The 20,286-nt window shown below is 45.3% G+C and overlaps 2 protein-coding genes across 2 annotated transcripts in view; both read right to left on the bottom strand.

The window, feature by feature from the left end:
- LOC136347328 (uncharacterized) overlaps positions 1–20,286 on the bottom strand; it is a 194,006-nt gene that overhangs the window by 13,102 nt on the left and 160,618 nt on the right. The gene's annotated exons all lie outside the window — the stretch shown is intronic.
- LOC136347333 (uncharacterized) overlaps positions 10,852–20,286 on the bottom strand; it is a 35,638-nt gene continuing 26,203 nt past the window's right edge. Inside the window, exon 3 of the mRNA XM_066297237.1 lies at positions 10,852–11,085. Coding sequence (XP_066153334.1) covers positions 11,037–11,085 — 49 coding nt within the window. The 3' untranslated portion in view covers positions 10,852–11,036. The remainder of the gene's footprint in view (positions 11,086–20,286) is intronic.

Below are 20,286 nucleotides of genomic sequence, written 5' to 3' on the forward strand. Positions count from 1 at the left end.
GACTTCTTAAGGGAGAGCACTTTGTTTTTGAGTGCTTCGAGGACGTCCTGTTTTGCTGCTGCAGCATCCAGCCCCCTGATGTACAGGGTTGCTTTTTGCTGTTTTTCTTTCAGCAGCCGCACATTTTCTTCACCGAGGGAGTTTTCAACTTCCCTCCCGAGGGCCTGAAGGGCTTCCTCGTTCTTTTCGAGGGTAATGATGACATTACCCACCTTGTTACTCTTTATGGACATCTTGTCCTTACTATCGTTGGTGTCCAGGGTGGCGCTGAGCTTTTTTTATAGTGTCCGGTACACTATTGTTTTGTTTGTTTACGACAATCGCGTACATCGTAAACCCTTTCTTTTTGGGGGGGAAGACGGGAGATTGCTTCCATTCCGCTTTTTTAGCGAGGGTCGTAAAGATCCTCACCCATTTGCATTCCTGGAAAATGAACTGAACCATCTTCTGGAACTTTTCCAAAGATAGCTCCTTTACATGGTAGAGCGCCATTTTTCCTTGGCCATATTCGGCCTTCAAAACTACTAGTTTGTCATAGATTTCCCTTTCCCCTCGGGGGAAAGAGACCTTGACCACCTTGGAGCCCGCGGATTCTCTATCGCTCATTTTTCGGGTACTAATTTTGACTACCTATTCCAAGGCGTCCATATCTTCCATTTGCGCCAGTTCGGAGTTGCGTTTTCTATATTGAGATTGGATGCTTGCACCCATCTCTTTGTCGTCGTCTTTCACCAGGACTACCTTTGTTTCTTCCTTGAGGGTGTCCTCTAAAGGGTGACCGACGATCGTCCCAGGCCCTGTTGGCCACCGTTTTCCACGCCTGGAATGTGGTGTCCTTGGACAGGGAAGCAAGCTCTGATTCCACCCCCGTTTGCGTCGAAACGCTTTTGAAGCGGCCGCTTGCACTTGGCACAAGCTTTTATTGCTTTCGCGGATTCTTTCATTTCGCGCTTGGTATTATTATTAGCCCTAATTAGGGCCATCAATTTCTTGGATTCGAGGAAATTCCTCTTGAGTAGGAGCTTGAGCTCCTCAATCGGGTCCTTCTCAGGGGCCTTTGGGGGGGTACCACTAGCTACCCTACTAAGTGGCAGCTCGTCCTTCGAGCTTAGGCTATCGGGCGAACTGCAACATTTGGGAGACGTCCTCTTGGGGTGCCTCACTGGTCTGGGGAGCTCCTGCTCGCCGTGCTCTCCGGGGATGATAAATCCTCCACAATGGGATCTATTGTGGAGGATGCAAATTTCTTGACTCGCCCTCAAGTGAGTTCTTTTCCCGCTCAATTAAGCAACTAAACGTGTGCCAAGAAGGACCGGTGGTCCCCAGATGTTTTTGGGAACCGAGCTAAATTGGCCCAAGTGTCCGTATACAATGGCCAATGACCCAGATGACTAAAAAAAGGTCTGTCCTTTCTGTTTTTATTCATAAAAACGGTCGTTCTTGGTACCTACTTTGATTGCAAAATGTGCACTTACCCAGATTTAATCAGCCAATTAATCCGAGAAAATGCATAAATTCACACACAAAACTGCACAGGCCGCACTAAGTACTTGCCCTAGGCAGTTTCAGAATCCAAAACTGCTCTCAAGTCACCCCGAAAGGAAGAAAAAAGGCAGATAAGTCCTGATACGCCCCATAAAGTACGGAGAAAACCCTAGCACGTCTTATCCCAGCGGTGGTTCTCACCGAACTGTGTAGGAACAGACCTGCCTCCTATCTTTCCTGAAAAACCTCCATCAGCTCTCCGAAACGAGGCTGCAGATCTTTTCTCGCTGCTGCTCCGTGCGTCTTTCCTCCGGAGTGTCCGTCTGAGTGGCACAAGTAGCTGTCTCCAGCCCTCCCTTGCACCCCCCTTGGACCTTCTCTAACTGCTTTCGCAGCCCCCTCACCTCTTCACGGAGCTCCTCCCGCTCCCTTTCCTGTTCTTCATCCCTCTTCTCCCTAGGTCTAACCGTACGCAGCGCATTCTTGACCGCCATTACAGCGTCCAAGAGCTCCTGCTTCGGTTTACGTATTGTCTTAACCATAACCCAGTTCAAGTCATTCACCTTCTCCTCCAGTACCCTACACTGGCCTATAGGAGAGAAGCTTTCCTCTACCCTCTCCTGTTTTCCCCCTTGTGGGGTACTCGCGAGATGGGGCTCCTCTTCCTGGGAGACGATGGAGGAGGAGCTCTCATCCCCATCACTCACCCGCTTCACCATTTTAGGCGGCGTCCGCAGGAGCTTCTTGCTCCTCGCGAACCCACCCCTCCCTGTTCCCTCCTGCATCTGAATGGACATCTCCCTACGTTCGAAGTAGCTCTAGCCCTCCCCAGAATCCTCTGGGCCAGCGTTGGTCACCAGAACTTTCACCCGGTCGGAACCAACGGCGGGATTACCACCCACCTGGGGTAACTCGTTTTTTAAGTCACTCATCTTCATTTTTTTCCATTTTGTCTTCTCATCATCGATTCCGTCCACGTTAGTCATTGGATAAGTACAGGATATTAGGATGGGTTCTTCCAGGATGCTGGATAATTTCAAGGACACTCCGTGGTGTTGGAATTCATCAAGGACAGGGTGACTGGACAAATTGCACTTTGAATTTAGTACAATTCCAGCTTAGGTATCCATAGGCTCGCCACATCTATGTTCACTGGATGACGGTGAACCCTAACGGGGCCGCTAAGAACTTGACTCCCATCCAGCTATGTATGCCTTCGGTGGACACTCCACCTTAGGATTTAGAAGATATTTAAAGTGGCCTCACCACCCGACCCCCAGGGGGGCCTCTTCTCTCCTAATTAGCCCCGATGATGACCATATCTCTGCAGCCCCCATTAGAGCCAGTCGGATGTCTACGGTATGATCTTTGGATAGAACAATTAAGGATTCTCCGAAGAGAGGGAGTTGCCAGGATCACTGGTAAGTTGGAAGAAACTGCACTCGGTTGGTAAATAAAATTTTAGCTAAAGTTCCGCAGACTCGCCATGTCTGTATTCACAGTGTGAACCTTTACGGGGCCACTAGGAACTGAGCCTACCCCCAGCTCTGCATTTCTTAGGCGCGCACGACTCCACGAAAATTGGAAGGTGTTTATAGTGGTCTCACCACACGATCCTATGGATCCCCACTCATTTGATCCGCCCCAGTTACCCAGGACATTCCTACCACCAGTGCCAAGGTTCACCAGAAGATTACGATATGATAAGCTGGTCCACTGCAGAGGTTTTTGAGCCGGACTTGCAAGTTTTAAATTGCGGCCATCTCTTATCACCCCCACTAACCAATCCCCTAGGGGACATTGGCCGTTTCCCTATCCGCCACCCGGGGGACGCGACTAATAGGTTGCTTGACCCACAGGACGTTCTTGGCACCTGTAGCTTCTCGATTCTAAATTATACTCTCCTTCGTCGTTCACCTCCCTCAGCAAGTCCGCCTCTGCCAGGTGGTCTTGATTCTGACGCCCCAGTTTCCCGTCACAATCCTGTAATCGAGGCCCTAGATGTTCGTCTTCCGGTCATTGCACAACTTGTTCCATGCCTTGCTCTTGGCGCTTCTTATTGACTCCTTGAGGGTCTTCTTCTCTCTTCTATACTCCTCCTCAGCCGCTCTTCTGTTCTCATTCGTCTTTCTATTTTCCTTGATCCTTGTCATTCTTCGCCTAACCTACAGACATTTCTTGCTATTCGTATTTACCTTAGCATTCCACTAATATACCGTTCTCCTGTTCCTTGCCTTTCCATTCTTCTTAAGCAAGCACGCGTTACAAGCTTCACCGATTTCCTTTACTATTTAATCCAGTTCGGTTCCACCTGAAATTATTTCATTTACATATCTACTGAACTTAATTATTTCTCTCTCTGTTACGATCACCCCTTAGTTCCTGTGATATTCCTTCTTGCTAGTGTCTCGCGTCCATCCCCATGATGCCATATGTCCACTCCCGCTCTCAGTGTTCGGCTCGACCTGCTACTTATCCACCATATGCACCACAACATCTCCGGCCATTGTCACATCTATGACCGATCTTTTGTTCTTGTTTCCGAATGTCCACTCCTTGCCGTTGTTGAGTAGCGTCAACTCCCTCACCCCCACAAACACATCCAACACTCTTCCATAGGCGTTCACGATGTCAGATCCGAACATTGTACACTTAGCATTCAGGTGTTCAGGTATGTGGACCCTTCCTGCCGTTTCGGCCAGTGTAATGGAACTCGCGAAACAAAACTCAGGAACACTTTAGTAGATTTTATTCCACTCATTATGACACACACAACACTAAATCGTTACAAAACTAAAGATCTTAGGCTTTGACTAGCATTTAAATAGAGAGAGTCAAGAGTTAAGGATGCAGGATTTTACAAGACTCCGGGAGCGTCGAGCTATATCAGTCGTATCGTTATTATTAAGAAATAATATAGAATAGAGTAGAATAGAGTTGGTATAGAGTTGAATAGCGAAATGAATTGAAATAGTAATAGAGAGTAGTACAAGTTTCGGGGTGTCTTAAGTACTAAAAATGGGGGTCAGTACCCATAGGCGTACTCCGGTTTTAGGCATTAAGCAAAATAATCCACGGATGGTAACTTTCCAAATTCTTAACCCGTAAAGTCAAGACAATGGTAAGAAAGGGAAATTTATGAGGGTGCTGCAGCTGTAGTCTGATTTTAGTAAAATGTGGATATTTTAGGCTTTTGTCTTTATAAGGAAGAGGAGTGAAAGTCTTTATGAAGGGTAACCCTTATTGGAAGATAAGGGGTTCCCGACATGTGGCCATCCTGGACATTCCACTAAGGCAGTGGGAATCCATAGGCGTAGCCTAAGGGTACATTACACCTCCCCCCTTAAATTAGACATTGGGGAAACTGGCGAAGTTTGTCACAATGGATAAGGTAGTACCACCTAGGGTACTTAGTTATACAATAAGAGCTAGATATGGAAACATTGCACAATGATTTAGAAAAGATATACATGATACAGTAGCTTAATTACTAAATTATGAGCTATACAGAATGTAAGTATTATAAAGTAAATAGATACCTATTATGTGTATAATTATGTAAAAGTTCAAATAAGGATTATGAGCGTTTACAAAAATTTAAACCTTTTCAATATATCGTTCAGTCTTGGAAATTCGTCACTAAAACGTGCCTGGGTCAACCTTAATAATTGCAAAGTGGTTAAAGCAGGAGTTAGAGGATAAGATTTAGGGTTTTAATCAGGATAATTAGGGAACTGACACAAATACTCTTTTCAATCGATTTGCGTGGACCTTTACTGGTTTATTTTTTATCAGAATTGTGTAGTTTACGGGTGAGGGGTTATCTATAATTTTATATAGTCCATTATAATTACGATTGAGTTTTCGTGATTTCCCTGTTGGCAATTTTTCACTTAGTAAATAAACGTCTTCTCCTATAGTAAATGAGATGTCGTTTACCCTGCGATCGTAATATGATTTATTTACTTCTTTACTCTGGTTCAAGTTGCCCTTAGCTAGTTCATGAGCATTTTGCATCTTGAATTTTAACTGATCTAAATAAGAGTCGTAGGTATATCTGAATTCTGGAGGCCTTAAAATTGCAGTCGGTAAATTAGGTTTGATTCCAAAAACTAACTCAAAAGGTGAGAATTTTGTAGAAGAGTGAATTGTGGTGTTATATGAAAATATAGCGCAATCTACCCACTTGTCCCAATCGGTTTGTTCTTTATTGACGTAGTGTTTGAGATAGTCTGTTAGGGTGGCATGGCTCCTTTCAAGGGCGCCGTTACTCTGAGGGTGATAAGCTGTGCAATTAATTTGCTTGATTTTGAAAAACTTTGCAATTTCCTTAAGTACTTTTGAAGTAAAATCGCGACCTTGCTCTGTAACTAGTGATTCTGGAATTCCGAATCGACAAATAAATTCGGGAACAAATTTTTGAGCTATCGTAAGAGCTTCGTGGTTGGGTAGGCTGTAGGCTTGAGAAAATTTAGTTAGGTCGTCTTGCAATGTTAAGATATATTTGTTACCAAACTCGGACAATGGCAGGGGACCTACTATGTCCAAAAAAACTTTCTCGAAGGGTTTCGAACTAGTGGTTGTGATTTCCATTGGTTTTTTGACTCTATTACGAACAAGTTTGTTTCGTTGGCATGATTCGCATGTTTTAATAAAATTCCTTATGTCCTTTTTCATGTTGGTCCATTTGTACGTTTGTTTAATTTTTTTATAAATTCGATGAAATCCAGTATGTCCTGCTGATGGCAAGGAATGATATTCTTCCAGTATTTGAGGGATCTGTTCGGGTTTGGGAGTCGAAGTCGTGTTATGGCAAATAGTGATCTTTAAATTTACATTCTTAAATATTTCTCTCAACATGACTCTGATTTTGGTAAAGCTTAGTTTATTAAAAGGGGATTGAATTCGAGACATTGAAACTGAAGATAAGTCCAATTCTAACAATTTGCCTTTGAGCTTGGCTAAAGAGTTATAGATATCTTCATGGGTTATATGTTCCCAATAGTGATTCGACAAGAAGCAATAAAAAAAGGTAGTTTTGTCTTCTCTGAGAAATATTATGTCACCCCTTTGAGGATTGCGGGTTTTTAAATGTTGTATATGATTGTGACGATTACAAATTTCGTTTTGGTGTGGTTCTGTCCAATTCAAGTCGCTTGATAAAAAGATGCAGATGTTGTCCTTGGAGGTCGAAATGTTAGTGTTGTCTTCAATTATGTTATTATTAATAATTGGTGCGTTTTGCAGTTTAAGCTTAAAATTTTGATAGGAGTTAGACTCACTCGTTAAGTGTTTAATAGAAGTTGTTGGAAAATTGGAAAAGTCATTTGAAAAAGGGTTAGGCATGAGCGGTCTACTCAGGCAATCAGCGTTTTGATTGGTTTTGTCTAGTTTATATTCAATGGTAAAATACTGTACTCTGATAACGTTAACTTCCATCGGAATAATTTGGAATTTGGATCCTGACAGTTCTTTAGCCAAATTAACGGTTTGTGATCTGTAAAAATCGTAAATTTACGGCCATACAGATAAGGTCGATAGTGTTTTATGCTCCAAATTATTGCTAAGAGTTCGCGTTCTGTAGTACTGTCGTTCGAATCTGCTCTATTTAGGGTTCTACTTGCGTAAGAGATGGGTAAGTCAGTTGGAGGATTCCCTTGAGACAAAATTGCTCCTATGGCAAAATTACTAGCGTCGGTAGTCAGGTAAAAACGTTTAGAAAAATCCGGGTATTGCAAAACAGGTTCGGAACATAATAAATTTTTGAGTTGATCGAATGAGTTTTGTTGTTGATCGGTCCAGTTGAAAATTTGGTTTTTTCTTAATAATTTAGTTAGGGGTTGCGTAATTTTGCTGAAATTTGGTATAAACCGTCGGTAATATCCTGCTAAGCCTAAAAATGACTTGATGTCTTTTGAAGTTTTTGGATTGGGAAATTTCGAAACTGCTTGAACTTTATTTGGGTCAGGTTTAACTCCAGTGGCCGTGATGATGTGTCCTAAGTACAAGGTGTCCCATTTTCGTTGTAATCGTGGGATATCTCGGACATTAACAAAGATAAAGAGATGCGGTTTTCGCGAACCTGTGTCACTTTTTAGTGAAACTAATGATGACGTTAACAGAATTGATCCAGCTATCTTAGTTTTTGCACTACAGGGCGTTTTTGAAAATATTGTATTTTGGGACCCCCCTATAGTTTGAATATGTATTAAGTTATTGAAAATGTATAAACGGTGTCGGATAGAGATTTTTACGAAGAATCCAGTGGCATACTCAGATTTTATTTATAATTCTTAGTTTTCGAGATATGGACCAAACTTATGTTTTTTTTTAATGGGACAACCTGTATATTTTTACTTATTTTGATTCCCCTAATTTTCCCCATTCCAAAGATGCTAAACTCGATATGGTTATTTCAAATAATAATGACAATAATTGACATTTTCTGAAAGAGGATATTACGTAGCGTGCCATGATCAACAGTCAACCATATTTAAAACAATAGAATACTTAACTTATCTATTGACATTTGCGATTGTCAAAATTTAATAATATAATTGCAGTTGTCTTAAAGTTACCTTTGTATTCATATTATGTCAACCAACATGAATGATAATCAGCAATTTGAAAACTATGAATATTATGATATGCTCCTAGTTTTTGCAATTTGTCAAAAGAATTCCAATGAAGCATCTGAACTTTATTTTAACAGGTAAATACTAGTTGACTTATTTGTTAACCGACATTTATATCTTTTCATTGTCTAAAATTAGGTATCCAGAAAGGCGCCAATCAAATAAAATAATTTTTTCGAGATTACGGCAAAATTTAATAAATTTCGGATCTTTTAAGAAACCCAGAAAAATTTTATACTATAAAGAAAATAGAAATAATGAAGAAATTAACGTCTTGGCCTGTGTCAATTTTGAATAAGTAACTTCATGCAGGAAAATTGAATCCCAAATTGGAGTCTCAAAAACTAGAGTGCAAAAAATTTTACATAAACATAAATTTAAACCATACAAATGTAGAGTAGTTCAGAATCTTCATCTTGGAGATCGCGAGAAACGCATTAGATTCTGCCGGTATTATTTAGAAAGGGCCAATGTTGATCCAAATTTTTGTCGCCAAATTATATGGAGCGATGAATCTTATATATCTAGTGCTGGAATATTTAATATTCATAATACCAGACACTGGACACGTCAAAATAATCGTGTGATGCTACCTTGAGAGCGGCAAGGACGATTTGGATTTAGTGTAGCGTGCTTCATACTGGGAACTAGGGTCAAATATGAAATCTTTGAAACAACACTGACTGCAACACGATATGTAGAAATATTACAAGGCATATTACCTGAGTTGTTAGAGGATACCCCTTTAGCTCAACGACATGATATATTTTATCAGCAAGATGGAGCCCCGCCTCATAACTCAAGGTGCACAAAGGCGTTTTTAGATGAATACTTTCCTGAAAAATGGATAGGGACGCCGCATAGGATGGACCTGTGCGTTGGCCACCCAGATCACCTGATCTTTCAGTTTTAGATTTCTTTTTATGGGGATATTTAAAAAACAGGATTTATCGAAGACAACACGAAAATATGATTAGTTTACGCATTGCTACAGAGGAAGCTTTCCAATACTTAGAAAGACACCCGGTAATAGTTTTAAACGCCTTAAACAGAATAGCCAAACTATGTCAAAAATGTTTAGATGAAAACGGAAATCAGTTTGAACATTTGCTTTAATTTACCTTATTACGCAGTTAAAGAAAAATGGTAAATTTGTTAGTGTTAGTGATATATTCATGTTCCAAAAATAAAATTATACGTTGAGCCCTTTTATAATTCATATTATTAATTAGATATTAACTATTAATATAATTATTGACAATTATAATTGTCACTAATTATTTTGTTTTATACAGGGTTTGTTCAAATAATATGTCAATTATTGTCATTATTATTTGAAATAACCATATCGAGTTTAGCATCTTTGGAATGGGGAAAATTAGAGGAATCAAAATAAATAAAAATATACAGATTGTCCCATTAAAAAAAAACATAAGTTTGGTCCATATCTCGAAAACTAAGAATTATAAATAAAATCTGAGTATGCCACTGGATTCTTCGTAAAAATTTCTATCCGACACCGTTTATACATTTTCAATAACTTAACACATATTCAAACTATAGGGGGGGTCCCAAAATACAATATTTTCAAAAACGCCCTGTAGTGCAAAAACTAAGATAGCTGGATCAATTCTGTTAACGTCATCATTAGTTTCACTAAAAAGTGACACAGGTTCGCGAAAACCGCATCTCTTTATCTTTGTTAATGTCCGAGATATCCCACGATTACAACGAAAATGGGACACCCTGTACATTAAAATTATTGTTCAAGACATGCAGCGAACTTTAAGCTTCAAATATCTCAAGAAGGAAGCCTCGTAGAGATTTTTAACAAGAGACCTTTTTTCCTTAAAAAATGTAGGAAAACACAAGTTTAGTCATAAATAAATTTTATACCGGATGATGAAAAAGTTATGCCCTTTTAAAGAGGGTTCATCGAGCGCTGACAACGCCCTCTACATGGTGCATTGAAAATGTAAACGGATTCTGATTTCTTATCCCCAAAAACCGTCCGATACGACATTCTGTGTAGATAGCAGTATTACCAACCAAGAAATTAATTTTTTTGCTTTTTTTTGTTTTCACTTTGACGCTCTGTATTTCGAAAACCGTCCACTTTTGGACTAAGGTAAATTGGGTTAAATCGTCATGTTTTGACCTCAGAAATCTGTGGTAGAATTTTGTACAGACCTTTTAGAAACACCCTGTATGTTGTGACACCAGCCGATATTTTGTACGTGATCGACAACACGATGTTGATTTGTCAGGATTGAAACGACTTCGTTAACTCACTAACAACTTTTTATTTTTAATACTAAGGTTCTATACTTTAGCTCTGAAATATTTTTATAGGGATTTGAAGAGCGTCTAACACTATCAATCTGTCTGAAGGAAAAATTATAATGATCTCTTTTTTTGGGCTGAAAGCTACTTATATCTGTGTAGAACAACTTATCTAACTTATTTTACTAAGGGCAAACACCCGGGGACTTGGGACTTTGATCGCAGTTAATTGTTAGTGTAGATGAAAGGGCAGTCTGGTGAAAGTCCAATTTCTCTAAATTATTCTTATGATAACCCCATATTATTGGGAAAGGTTCGTGTCGTCTGGGATAATAAATTATGTGACAGCTATTGGATTTGTGGATAAGGAGGTATATAACATGTATTCCAAATTTCAAGTATTCAGCCCCTTTTCTTGGGCCAAGGTAGCATTACCAGGGTCCTTTCTCGACTGGCTCTCTGCTAGTTACCAACAAGAACCATCGTTCCTTATCGGGTCGGTCCCTCTTCTTGGAATCGGGCACTGGGGTGATTGTTTTATGGCCTCGACATGGTCACATGTTTCTAGAGATTCCATTTCCAATGGTTAAAAATTGTGTGACTTCAACACACAACAGTTCGTGTTTTCATTTATTACGATAGTGTGGACATTCCGGAATCAACCGGACTATTGGAACTATTGCTACAAAATGAACAAAACCTAAATATACTTGTATACATATACAGGGTGACTCTAGATAAGTGGGACAAGCAAATGTCTTGAAATCGGGAAGATCTACAAGAAAAATGTTCAAATGAAGTCTTCTTTATTTTTGGAACCTCCTTGATAAAGAAGACAGTTGAAGTTGACCTCGAAAAAAAACAAATTGACATAAAAAAAATTGAGGCTCCAAAAATAAAGAAGACTTCGAACATTTTTATGTAGTTCTTCTCGATTTCAAGATATTTACTTGTCCCACCTATCTTTTTTTTTTCTTTTTTTTTCCGAGGAGGGGGAATCTTCTTAAGACACCTGGCCTGATCGTCAGCCGGGTAGTGTGGGATTCGACCGACCATTACGTCGGCCGCCTACCCACTAAACCCACCTCCCCTCTTCTGCCCCGGGACTACCTCACGGAATTACTTCAGGGCTCCTTTTCCTCCGGACTAGGTACGGACACTATCCCGCACCCCATTCTTCTTTCTGTCATTCTCTCTTGCCATCTTGGCCCTCAAGATCTTCTCTATCAAGCCCTCGAATGCCATCCATTTCTTCTTGCTTTGCACTAACTCATTCCCTATCGCGCCTCGGTTCAGGTCGAGTCCCCTCCTCCTTGCCTCCGCACGATAGTCCTCCCATTCTGGACACGTCCACAGCGTGTGCTCCGGCGTGTCCTCCCTTTCGTCACAAAACCAGCATTCCGCACTCCTTTCCACTCGTATCCGCTTCAGGTATTTCCCAAACACGCCGTGTCCGGTAAACACCTAAGCCAACATATACCCACTTTTAGTCCATTCGCACTCGTATGACTTACGGATCCGGGGTATGAAGGTCTTTGCCCGACCCTCATACTTCTCCCAGTCCCGCTCCCACTCCTTCATTACCCATTCCTTCACCCCACTTCTCCCTTCCCACATCATCGTTCTCTCCGTCACTCTAATTCTCACCGGAGGTATTTTGGCCAATGCCAACACCGCATCGGTCGGTGCCGTCCTGTAGGCACTAGCCACTCGGAGTGCGAGCATACGGTTTGCCCTCTCCAGTATGGCCGTGTACCTTCCATACTCCAGTTCGGTTCCCCAGACTGGAGCAGCGTACAGCAGAACGGACGATGCCGCCATCACCATCAACCTCCTTCTTTTATACCCCAACCCACTCGCCCTAGGCAGAATGCCGTCGAGCTTCCCAATCACCTTAGCAACCTTTTCGGAGGTTCGTCGTACGTGCTCGCCGAAGCGAGCATTTCTGCCGATCCACACTCCGAGGTACTTCACGCATTCCTTCGTCTCGTACGAGACGTCGTCCACTCTCAGACTCATGCTTCTTATTTTCCTTCGCCCGGCCAGCAGCACCAGTTCGGTTTTATCAGTAGCCATGCTTAACCCCATGCGTTCGAACGTGTCGGCGACCAGTTCCATGGCCCATCTGGTCCTCGCCTCTAGGGTTACCCCGTCCCTCGCCGAGACCACCAACGCCAAGTCGTCCGAGTAAGCCACCGGGGTGACCCCTCGCGGGTACTCGACCGTCAGTATTCCGTCGTAGTAGAGGTTCCACAAGACGGGGCCCAGGACAGACCCTTGAGGAACGCCGCAAGACAACTGTCGAACCCCCCCGTCAGGCAACACCAAAACCCGATCTTGCAGGTACGACTGAACTACGTTCAAGAGGTACCCGCTCACCTGGGCCCTTTTCATCACTTCGATGATTAGGTCCCAAGGCGCCGTATTGAAGGCGTTCTTTACATCTATCGTTACCATGACGCAGAAGTCCGCGTGTTTGCAACTCTCCTCCCTGATCCCCTCCACTATTCTCATGACCGCTTGCATGGCGTCCAAGGTGCTCCTGCCCTTGATGAACCCATACTGACTCGCGCTCACCATTCACAAAGCATTCGCTTCGTTCAGCAGTCTGGTCTTGACCACCTTTTCCGACACTTTCCCGAGTCCGTCCACGAGGCATATGGGCCGGTACGAGACCTCTGCCCCCGGATCACGCTTCGGTTTCTCCACCAGCACCAGTCGGGTTCTCTTCCAGACTTTAGGGTACTCGCCCGAGGTTAAGATGCTATTTACGCAACTAGCCATACCCTGGGGCGCTGCCCCAAGATATAGCTTCAAAACCTCGTTCGGTAACCCGTCCAATCCCGGAGCCTTGCGGCTCTTGAGACTCCCGACGGCCTGACGGATTTCCTCAGTCGTGACTCGAGGCACGTCATTCGGCCCCGTTTGTACCTTTTCCCACACTACCCGCGGCTTAACCGGGAACAGCGTGTCCACCTGCTTTTAGATCTCTGCCTCCGGCAGGGGACCATTGCTCAGGCGGCCAAGTTTCTCGGTCACTATTTTGTAACCGAGTCCCCAGACGTCCGTCTCCAGCTCCGCACAAACTTTCTTCCACTCGTCCCTCTTGGCATCCCTTATGGATTCCTTGAGTGCCTTACGCTCTCTCTTGTACTCTGCCGCTGCACCCGTATCTGTAACATTCCCTCTTCCTCGCTCTCGGGTCCATCTTCTCCTCGCTCTTATACACGCTCTTCTCCTTTCGGCAATTTCATCACTCCACCAGTACACCGCTCGTTTCATCTTCCCTTTCCCGCTGTCACGCTTACTCATGCACTCGTCACAGGCCTCGCTTATCTCCCGAACGATTTGTTCGGGAGTTTCCACGATACCCAGACCTTCCCGCTCCTTCACGTACCGGCTCACATTTTCCAATCCTTTTTTACTCACCACCCATCCACCTTTTCTCACGCTCGCTTCCTCACCACCCCCAGATACCACCCCCACTCGCTTTATGCGGTACGAGAGGTACCTGTGGCCACTACCGCTTTCCATTTCAACCTCAACTTTCCAGTCTCTCACCCAGCCACTCACAGACGCTCCCGCCATGGTAACGTCAATCAGTGACCTGCCGTTCCGATTACCGAACGTCCACTCATCCCCGGTGTTGATGGGGACGTGCTCCGCCGTGTCTAGGAACTCTTCCAGAACCCGTCCGTAGGCATTCGTCACGCGAGAACCGAACCGTCCACTCTTAGCGTTCAGGTCCCCAGCAATGAGAATCTTCCTGCTGTCAAGCCCCCTGACGTAGCCCCCCAACCGATCGATCCACGCCGTGAATTCGGCGGCGGTCCTACTCGGCAAGAAGTACGCGGAGACGAGAGTGATACCGTCCAGCTCCGCAACGACGAACCCCCGGTCACGGTGGAGCGACTTCACCCTAACACCCAGCGCTAGCCAGATGAAGGCGTCGTCACCCCTGTCCCGTACTAGGTTCCGCCCGGCTAGACACGGCACCTGCCCGAGCACCACGTCGACGCCCCGCTCTCTGATCACCTGGAACATGAGGTCCATCGCGACACGGCCTCTGTCCAGGTTAATCTGCAGACACCGCAGTTCCCTGTCCGACGCCATTGCATACAACCACTCCTCACGCTCACGCTCACTCAAACACGCACACTTACCCGTGTCCCTCCTAGTCCTCCATCCTCGGTCTCCCCTTCCTCCCCTTTCCGCCACTTCCCCTGTCGCTAGCGGTTGCCAGCGACTTGAGGGAGCCGGTGGTCGGTGAGTTTTTAAACCCCCCGTCCTCTTCCTTCTCCACGTTGACTTGTTCGGGTTCCTGCCTTGTCACGGGCACCAGGGGAATGGTCAGGAGTCTCTCCCCGGCTCTGGGCTCGCTTCCAGCCTTGGGTTTCCCCTTGGCTTTGGGCTCACCTCTAGCGCCGGGTTTTCCCCCCTTTACGGCCTCCCTCTCGGCCTCCGGTCCTCCCTTAGTCTCGCGCTCACCCTCGGCCGTAGGTCGCCCCTTGGCTTTGGGCTCGTCCGTAGCCTTGGATTGCCCCTCGCCTACGGCCTTGCCCCCAGCCTTGGGTTCCTCCCGGGCTTTGGGCTTGCCCCCCGCTTCAGGTTCTCCCCGACCTTTGGGTGTCCCGCACCCCGGTCCCCCGGCGCTATGCCCCCCCTCTTTGCATAGAGGACAGTACTGCTGCGTGCGGCAGGTCGCGGCCTTGTGGCCTCCCTGCGCGCACCTCGCGCACAGACGCGAGCGGTCCTCTCCCCTACATTCGCTCGCCCTGTGGCCCCTCTCCCAGCATCTGAAGCAGCGATCGGTTTCCCGCCGCTCCTTCAGACGACATCTGGAGATACCCACCTGCACCTCGGTGACCCTCCTCACCCGTCTGACCACCTCGCCCTCCACCAGAAGCGTGGCGGTTTGACAGCTTCCGAAACTTGGGCGGAGACTGAGTAGCCTTAGCCACCCTTTCTCCACTCCAGCCGCGGTTGCTACCGCCCCCACCACCTCTTCCTCGGTGGCGACTGCGTCTAGGCCGTGCACTCGGAAGGCCGCCGACCTCCCTGTACCCCCTCTCACCCTGCTTGGTCCCAGCTCCTTGGCCAACAACTCACGCAGTTGTCCGCCCTTTCCTCCTTTTGGCACTGTCAGGAGCATCACCCCCTTCTTCGTCTCCCTAACGGTGCTGACTTTCACCTCTTGGCCGCCCTTGGCAACCACTTGCCTCACCTTCTTGAGGGCATCTAAGTAGGAGGTGCCTTCCTCCCTCGCCACGAAGATCACCCCTTCCTCTTCCCTCTTCCCCGTTCCTTGCGCCTTGTCCTTTTCCTCCTGAAAATAGAAGCATATTTTAATATTACTTCCCTCGGCAGCAAGCTCCCCCAGCTTCCTTAGTTTCCCGGGATCGCATCCCGGAACCTGGGGGACGACCACCCTCGTCCTTCCCTCCCTCTGGGCAGTTCCCACGAGCTCCTTCAGCGCTCCGAAGACCGCTTTCGGACCCATGACACCACCCATTTGGCAGAAAAAGACGAAGCGCTCGAGCATCTCCGTCCTCCCTCCCTTACGCAACCGGCAGGTCTGCACAAGGAAGGGGGTCGTCCCCGCCTCGTGCTCGCCCCCCAGTTCAGCCAGCTCGGGGAGCCCGGCCAGCACTCGCTCCTTGAGCGGACTGCTTTCCTCTCCCACTATCACCTCCAAGTCGCTCCGGTACCCCTCCGACATGGGATCCCCGTGCGACACCTCCGTCCGTTGAAACAGACCCGCCTCCCACCTCTCGCTAAGAGCCTCTATCAACTTCCCGGAAGCGACGAGACTGCGGATCCTTTCCTGCTGCTCCTCCGTACGTCTTTCTTCTGCCGTGTCCGTTTGAGTGGCACAGGTGGCTGTCTCCAGTCCTCCCGTGCACCCCCCTTGGACTTTCTCCAACTGCTTCCGCAGCTCCTTCACTTCTTCGCGGAGCTTCTCCCGCTCCCTTTCCAGTTCCTCATCTCTTTTCTCCCTGCGCCTAACCGTACGCAGGGCACTCTTGACCGCCATTACAGCGTCCAAGAGCTCCTGCTTCGGTTTCCGGAGACTCCTGATGACCCGGTCCAGGTCCTCTACCTTCTCCTCCAAGGCCCTACGATCGGCCATGGGAGAGAAGCTCTCCTCTGCCCTTCCCCGTTTTCCCCCTGGGGGGGTGCTCGTGAGTTGGGGCACCTCTTCCTGAGAGGCATCGGAGAACTCCTCCCCCATCGCCCCCTCATCCCCATCACTCACCTGCGTCGCCTTCATAGGCGGCGTCCGCAGGAGCTTCTCACTCCTCGCGAACCCACCCCTCCCTGTTCCCTCCTCCTTTTGCGCGGACGTCTCTCCCCGTCCCAAGTGGCTGTGGCCCTCCCCAGAATCCTTAGGGCCAGCGTTGGTCACCGGGGCTTTCACCCGGTCGGAACCAACGGCGGGATTATCACCCACCTGGGGTAACTTCTTTTTTAAGTCACTCATCATTATTTTAATTTTTTCTGCCTCTTCCTACTCTGTTCTATCCAGGTTAATCTTTGGGTAAGTACAGGATATTAGGATGGGTTCTTTCTGGATTCTGGATAATTTCAAGGACACTCCGTGGAGTCGGAATTCATCAAGGATAAGGTGATTGGACGAACTGCACTTGGGACTCGGTACAATTCCAGCTTAGGTATCCGTAGGCTCGCCACGCCTATGTTCACTGGATGAGGGCGAACCCTAACGTGTCCCACTTATCTAGAATCACTCTGTATGGATGTAATTTCTTACCTAAACTGTAAAAATGTTTCCAATACTGCCACGAAGTTCTGTTTTTCTACCAGACTTGCAAATTGTAATGATACAGTTGTCGTGGCGCGTCGACCAATTTTTCTGTAATGACGTAACCACTCGCTTAAACAGATTCGCTAGGTGTCTTGGCACCAAATTATATAAAGAAAAAGAATGAATTACTTATCCACCTTTATTCATGATATATATCAAAAATCATTTTTTTTTTGACATTGACACACACACACCATGTCCTTCTTTAAAAATGAACAGTCTCCCCACCAATCAACTTACTGGTATCACCAACAGTGCAACCACCACTTAAGGTGACAGAGAACATAAAAACAATAATACCAAATGTACGATAGATAGTCCTGAACAACAGTCTCTTCTCCACGGTAGATGTAAAGCTCTACAATCAGTGTTTGTTCATCTTCGTCGTCCGATTCACCGTTATCAAACGTCGTTATATCGATGTCCTTTAGAAAGAAAAACCCTTTCCCATTTTCGTCTTCGAAAGTCATATTAACGCCCTGATATACTCTTACGATTACGTCTGCCAGTTCGACAGCCCCTCTTTGGTATTTCACGACATTGAAGCTGGACATTTTCTTCTTCACTATCTTAGCCTTCTGCCGTTCACGTTGGAAGTGACGAAAATCCATTATCAGTTTTTTCATATCCATTTTATCTAAAAAAAAACTACTTTCACTGGTTTTTATCACTGGTTTAATGTGTACGAACCTATTCCGAGTCCCATCGGCCGTCCGTCGCTCTATCGTCTCTTCTGGTCCCAATAACAAGACCAAAGACGCGCACGTTGCATGTATAAATAGTTGCGTACGTTGCGTGCAGGATCGTACATATAATTATACGGTGCCTTTATAAATGTTTGTCCGCCACGTGATCTACAATCTAGACAACCAAACATACAACGGGTGGTAACTTGTTCAGTTGCTAATGTCGGGCCTATAGGAGTTTATATGTACCGGGTGAAAAATAGGGTGCGCCAACTAAAACGAAACAGACCTGTTTTCTCGGATGATGGAAGAATTGTGCAATAATGCTCGGACACGTCAACATGGATTTATGCCACTCTTCAAAACACTCGCCAACGAATAAACTCTGCTCAACAGGACGTGGGGCGCAGTGACGTGCCGAATCTTCCATAACTCCTTTATTCCAACGAATTTTCCATTTTTTTTCGCGTTATCCTATTGCCTTTACCTCCGCAAATTTCGATTTTCTGGGGGGTGCGGTTATAAGACGTGTTCAATTGCCCTTCTTTTGGGAGCGTTACCTCTATGATTGCCAAACGGAATTGATAGCATGACAAACGTTTTCTGGAGTTTTTCCTGTGGAGGAGGAAAGAGTTATATAACCATGTCTGGAGCATGTGAATTCCCCCTTTTGTGTACCAACGCAACGATTTTCGAACTCGGAGGGTAATATGAAATCATTTGATCCATACGATCAGTCCCACCCATGTTTTTGTTACACTTTGCAATAGCTTCAGGTTTGTCCCTAATGTTTCCTTTTTCATTTGGTGTTTGCATCAAGTTGATAGAAAACCGTGACGATATGCGGAGTAACTGTCTTTTGGCCCTCCATTGTCCAGTCATTACCGTCTCGATATACTGCTCTTGTCTGTCCTGTCTGCAGTTTTGTTCTGGCAACAGCTTCAGAATTGTCCTCTCTGTTCGCCCTTAAGTCCCGGTACAGTGAAGTAAAGTTGTCCGTAAACGGACAATGTCCCTCCTGTCTGAATTCAATTCAGACGTCTGGGAAAATTCCTAATTTCTGTAACAAAGGGTACAGAAAGGTACATCATAAATTTGGGTAAAGCTCTCAACGTGATTCAAGTACTCGGACTGTTTGATTTATTGCCCACAATCAAGGAACTCAAAATCTTCCTAAATACTCCACTCCAACGGGCGATAGGTGATGGCCAACATCTGGTGGTTGCAACCAAGTGAAACAAAAAACACCAGAATCCATGCCGCAATAAATCTTAATTTTATCTTTGCGTTGCACCCGGACTAAAGGGAGACCGGGGAAAAAAGGTTGAAGGGACAAGAGAGGGAGCAAGGTTCCTCGAGACGAGAAGAAAAAAACCCAGAAGAGCAAGAAGAGACACGAAACGAATTTCATAGACAGCATAGGTGATCGCAATTGTGAAAAAGAAAGGTTTAAAAGAAACTTCGTGTTGCAACCCCCAGAAGTGAGGCATTCTTAACCCTGTAATCGTACTAACGTTGATTACAAGGATTAGTTAAATTAAGAACACGATCGAAAATAAAGATTTAAACTTAATTTTTCATTTGAGTACAATTCAGTTTCTCTCGGCCTGACAAAAATCGAGAGTGGTCCTTCGGAATAATAATAATACCCCAGAACCAGCCGCGGAAGCAGGATCTACTAACTAGCACCAAGGTCCAAGGATTTTTATGATCACTTGGATACACTTGCGACAGACGAGTTCGTGTTTTTAGAAGACCAAACGAAAGATATGCCCAATGTAACATAGTGAACACAACGTTGTTCGGTGGAGGATCAGTTATGATGTGGGGTGGAAATTCTTTGACAGCACGTACTGACTTAGTAGTGTTAAACAACGGAACTTTGAATGCTGATCGGTACATTTCGAACATCCTAGAAGACCACGTTGTCCCATTTGCTCCCTACATTGGTCACAATTTCTTGTTTATGCAAGATAATGCTAGGCCCCACACGGCTCGAGTCGTTCGTGACTACCAATTGGATGTTGGTATTGAGACTATGGTTTGGCCAGCTCAAAGTCCCGACCTCAATCCAATAGAACAAGTCTGGGACATACTGGGACGACAACTGCGGAGTCATCCTAACCAGCCTAACAACTTAAAAGACCTCGGGCGCCTTCTCATTAAAATATGGAACAACCTGGATCAAGACACTATATCGTCGAAGTGATTCTTTGGTTCATTAGTGAAGGCATTTTGAGTTAATTTACAGAAGGTATTGAGGTTCAAAACTTGAAAAGTCAAAAAAAGTTGTGTGTTTGAGCCCATAAATTACTAATTAACTAGAAAAATCACCAAGATGCAATGAATCCTTATTAGTCATATTAAAGTGCTC

This window comes from Euwallacea fornicatus, chromosome 28 (assembly GCF_040115645.1).
Source record: "Euwallacea fornicatus isolate EFF26 chromosome 28, ASM4011564v1, whole genome shotgun sequence".
Classification (NCBI taxonomy): Eukaryota; Metazoa; Arthropoda; class Insecta; order Coleoptera; family Curculionidae; genus Euwallacea; species Euwallacea fornicatus.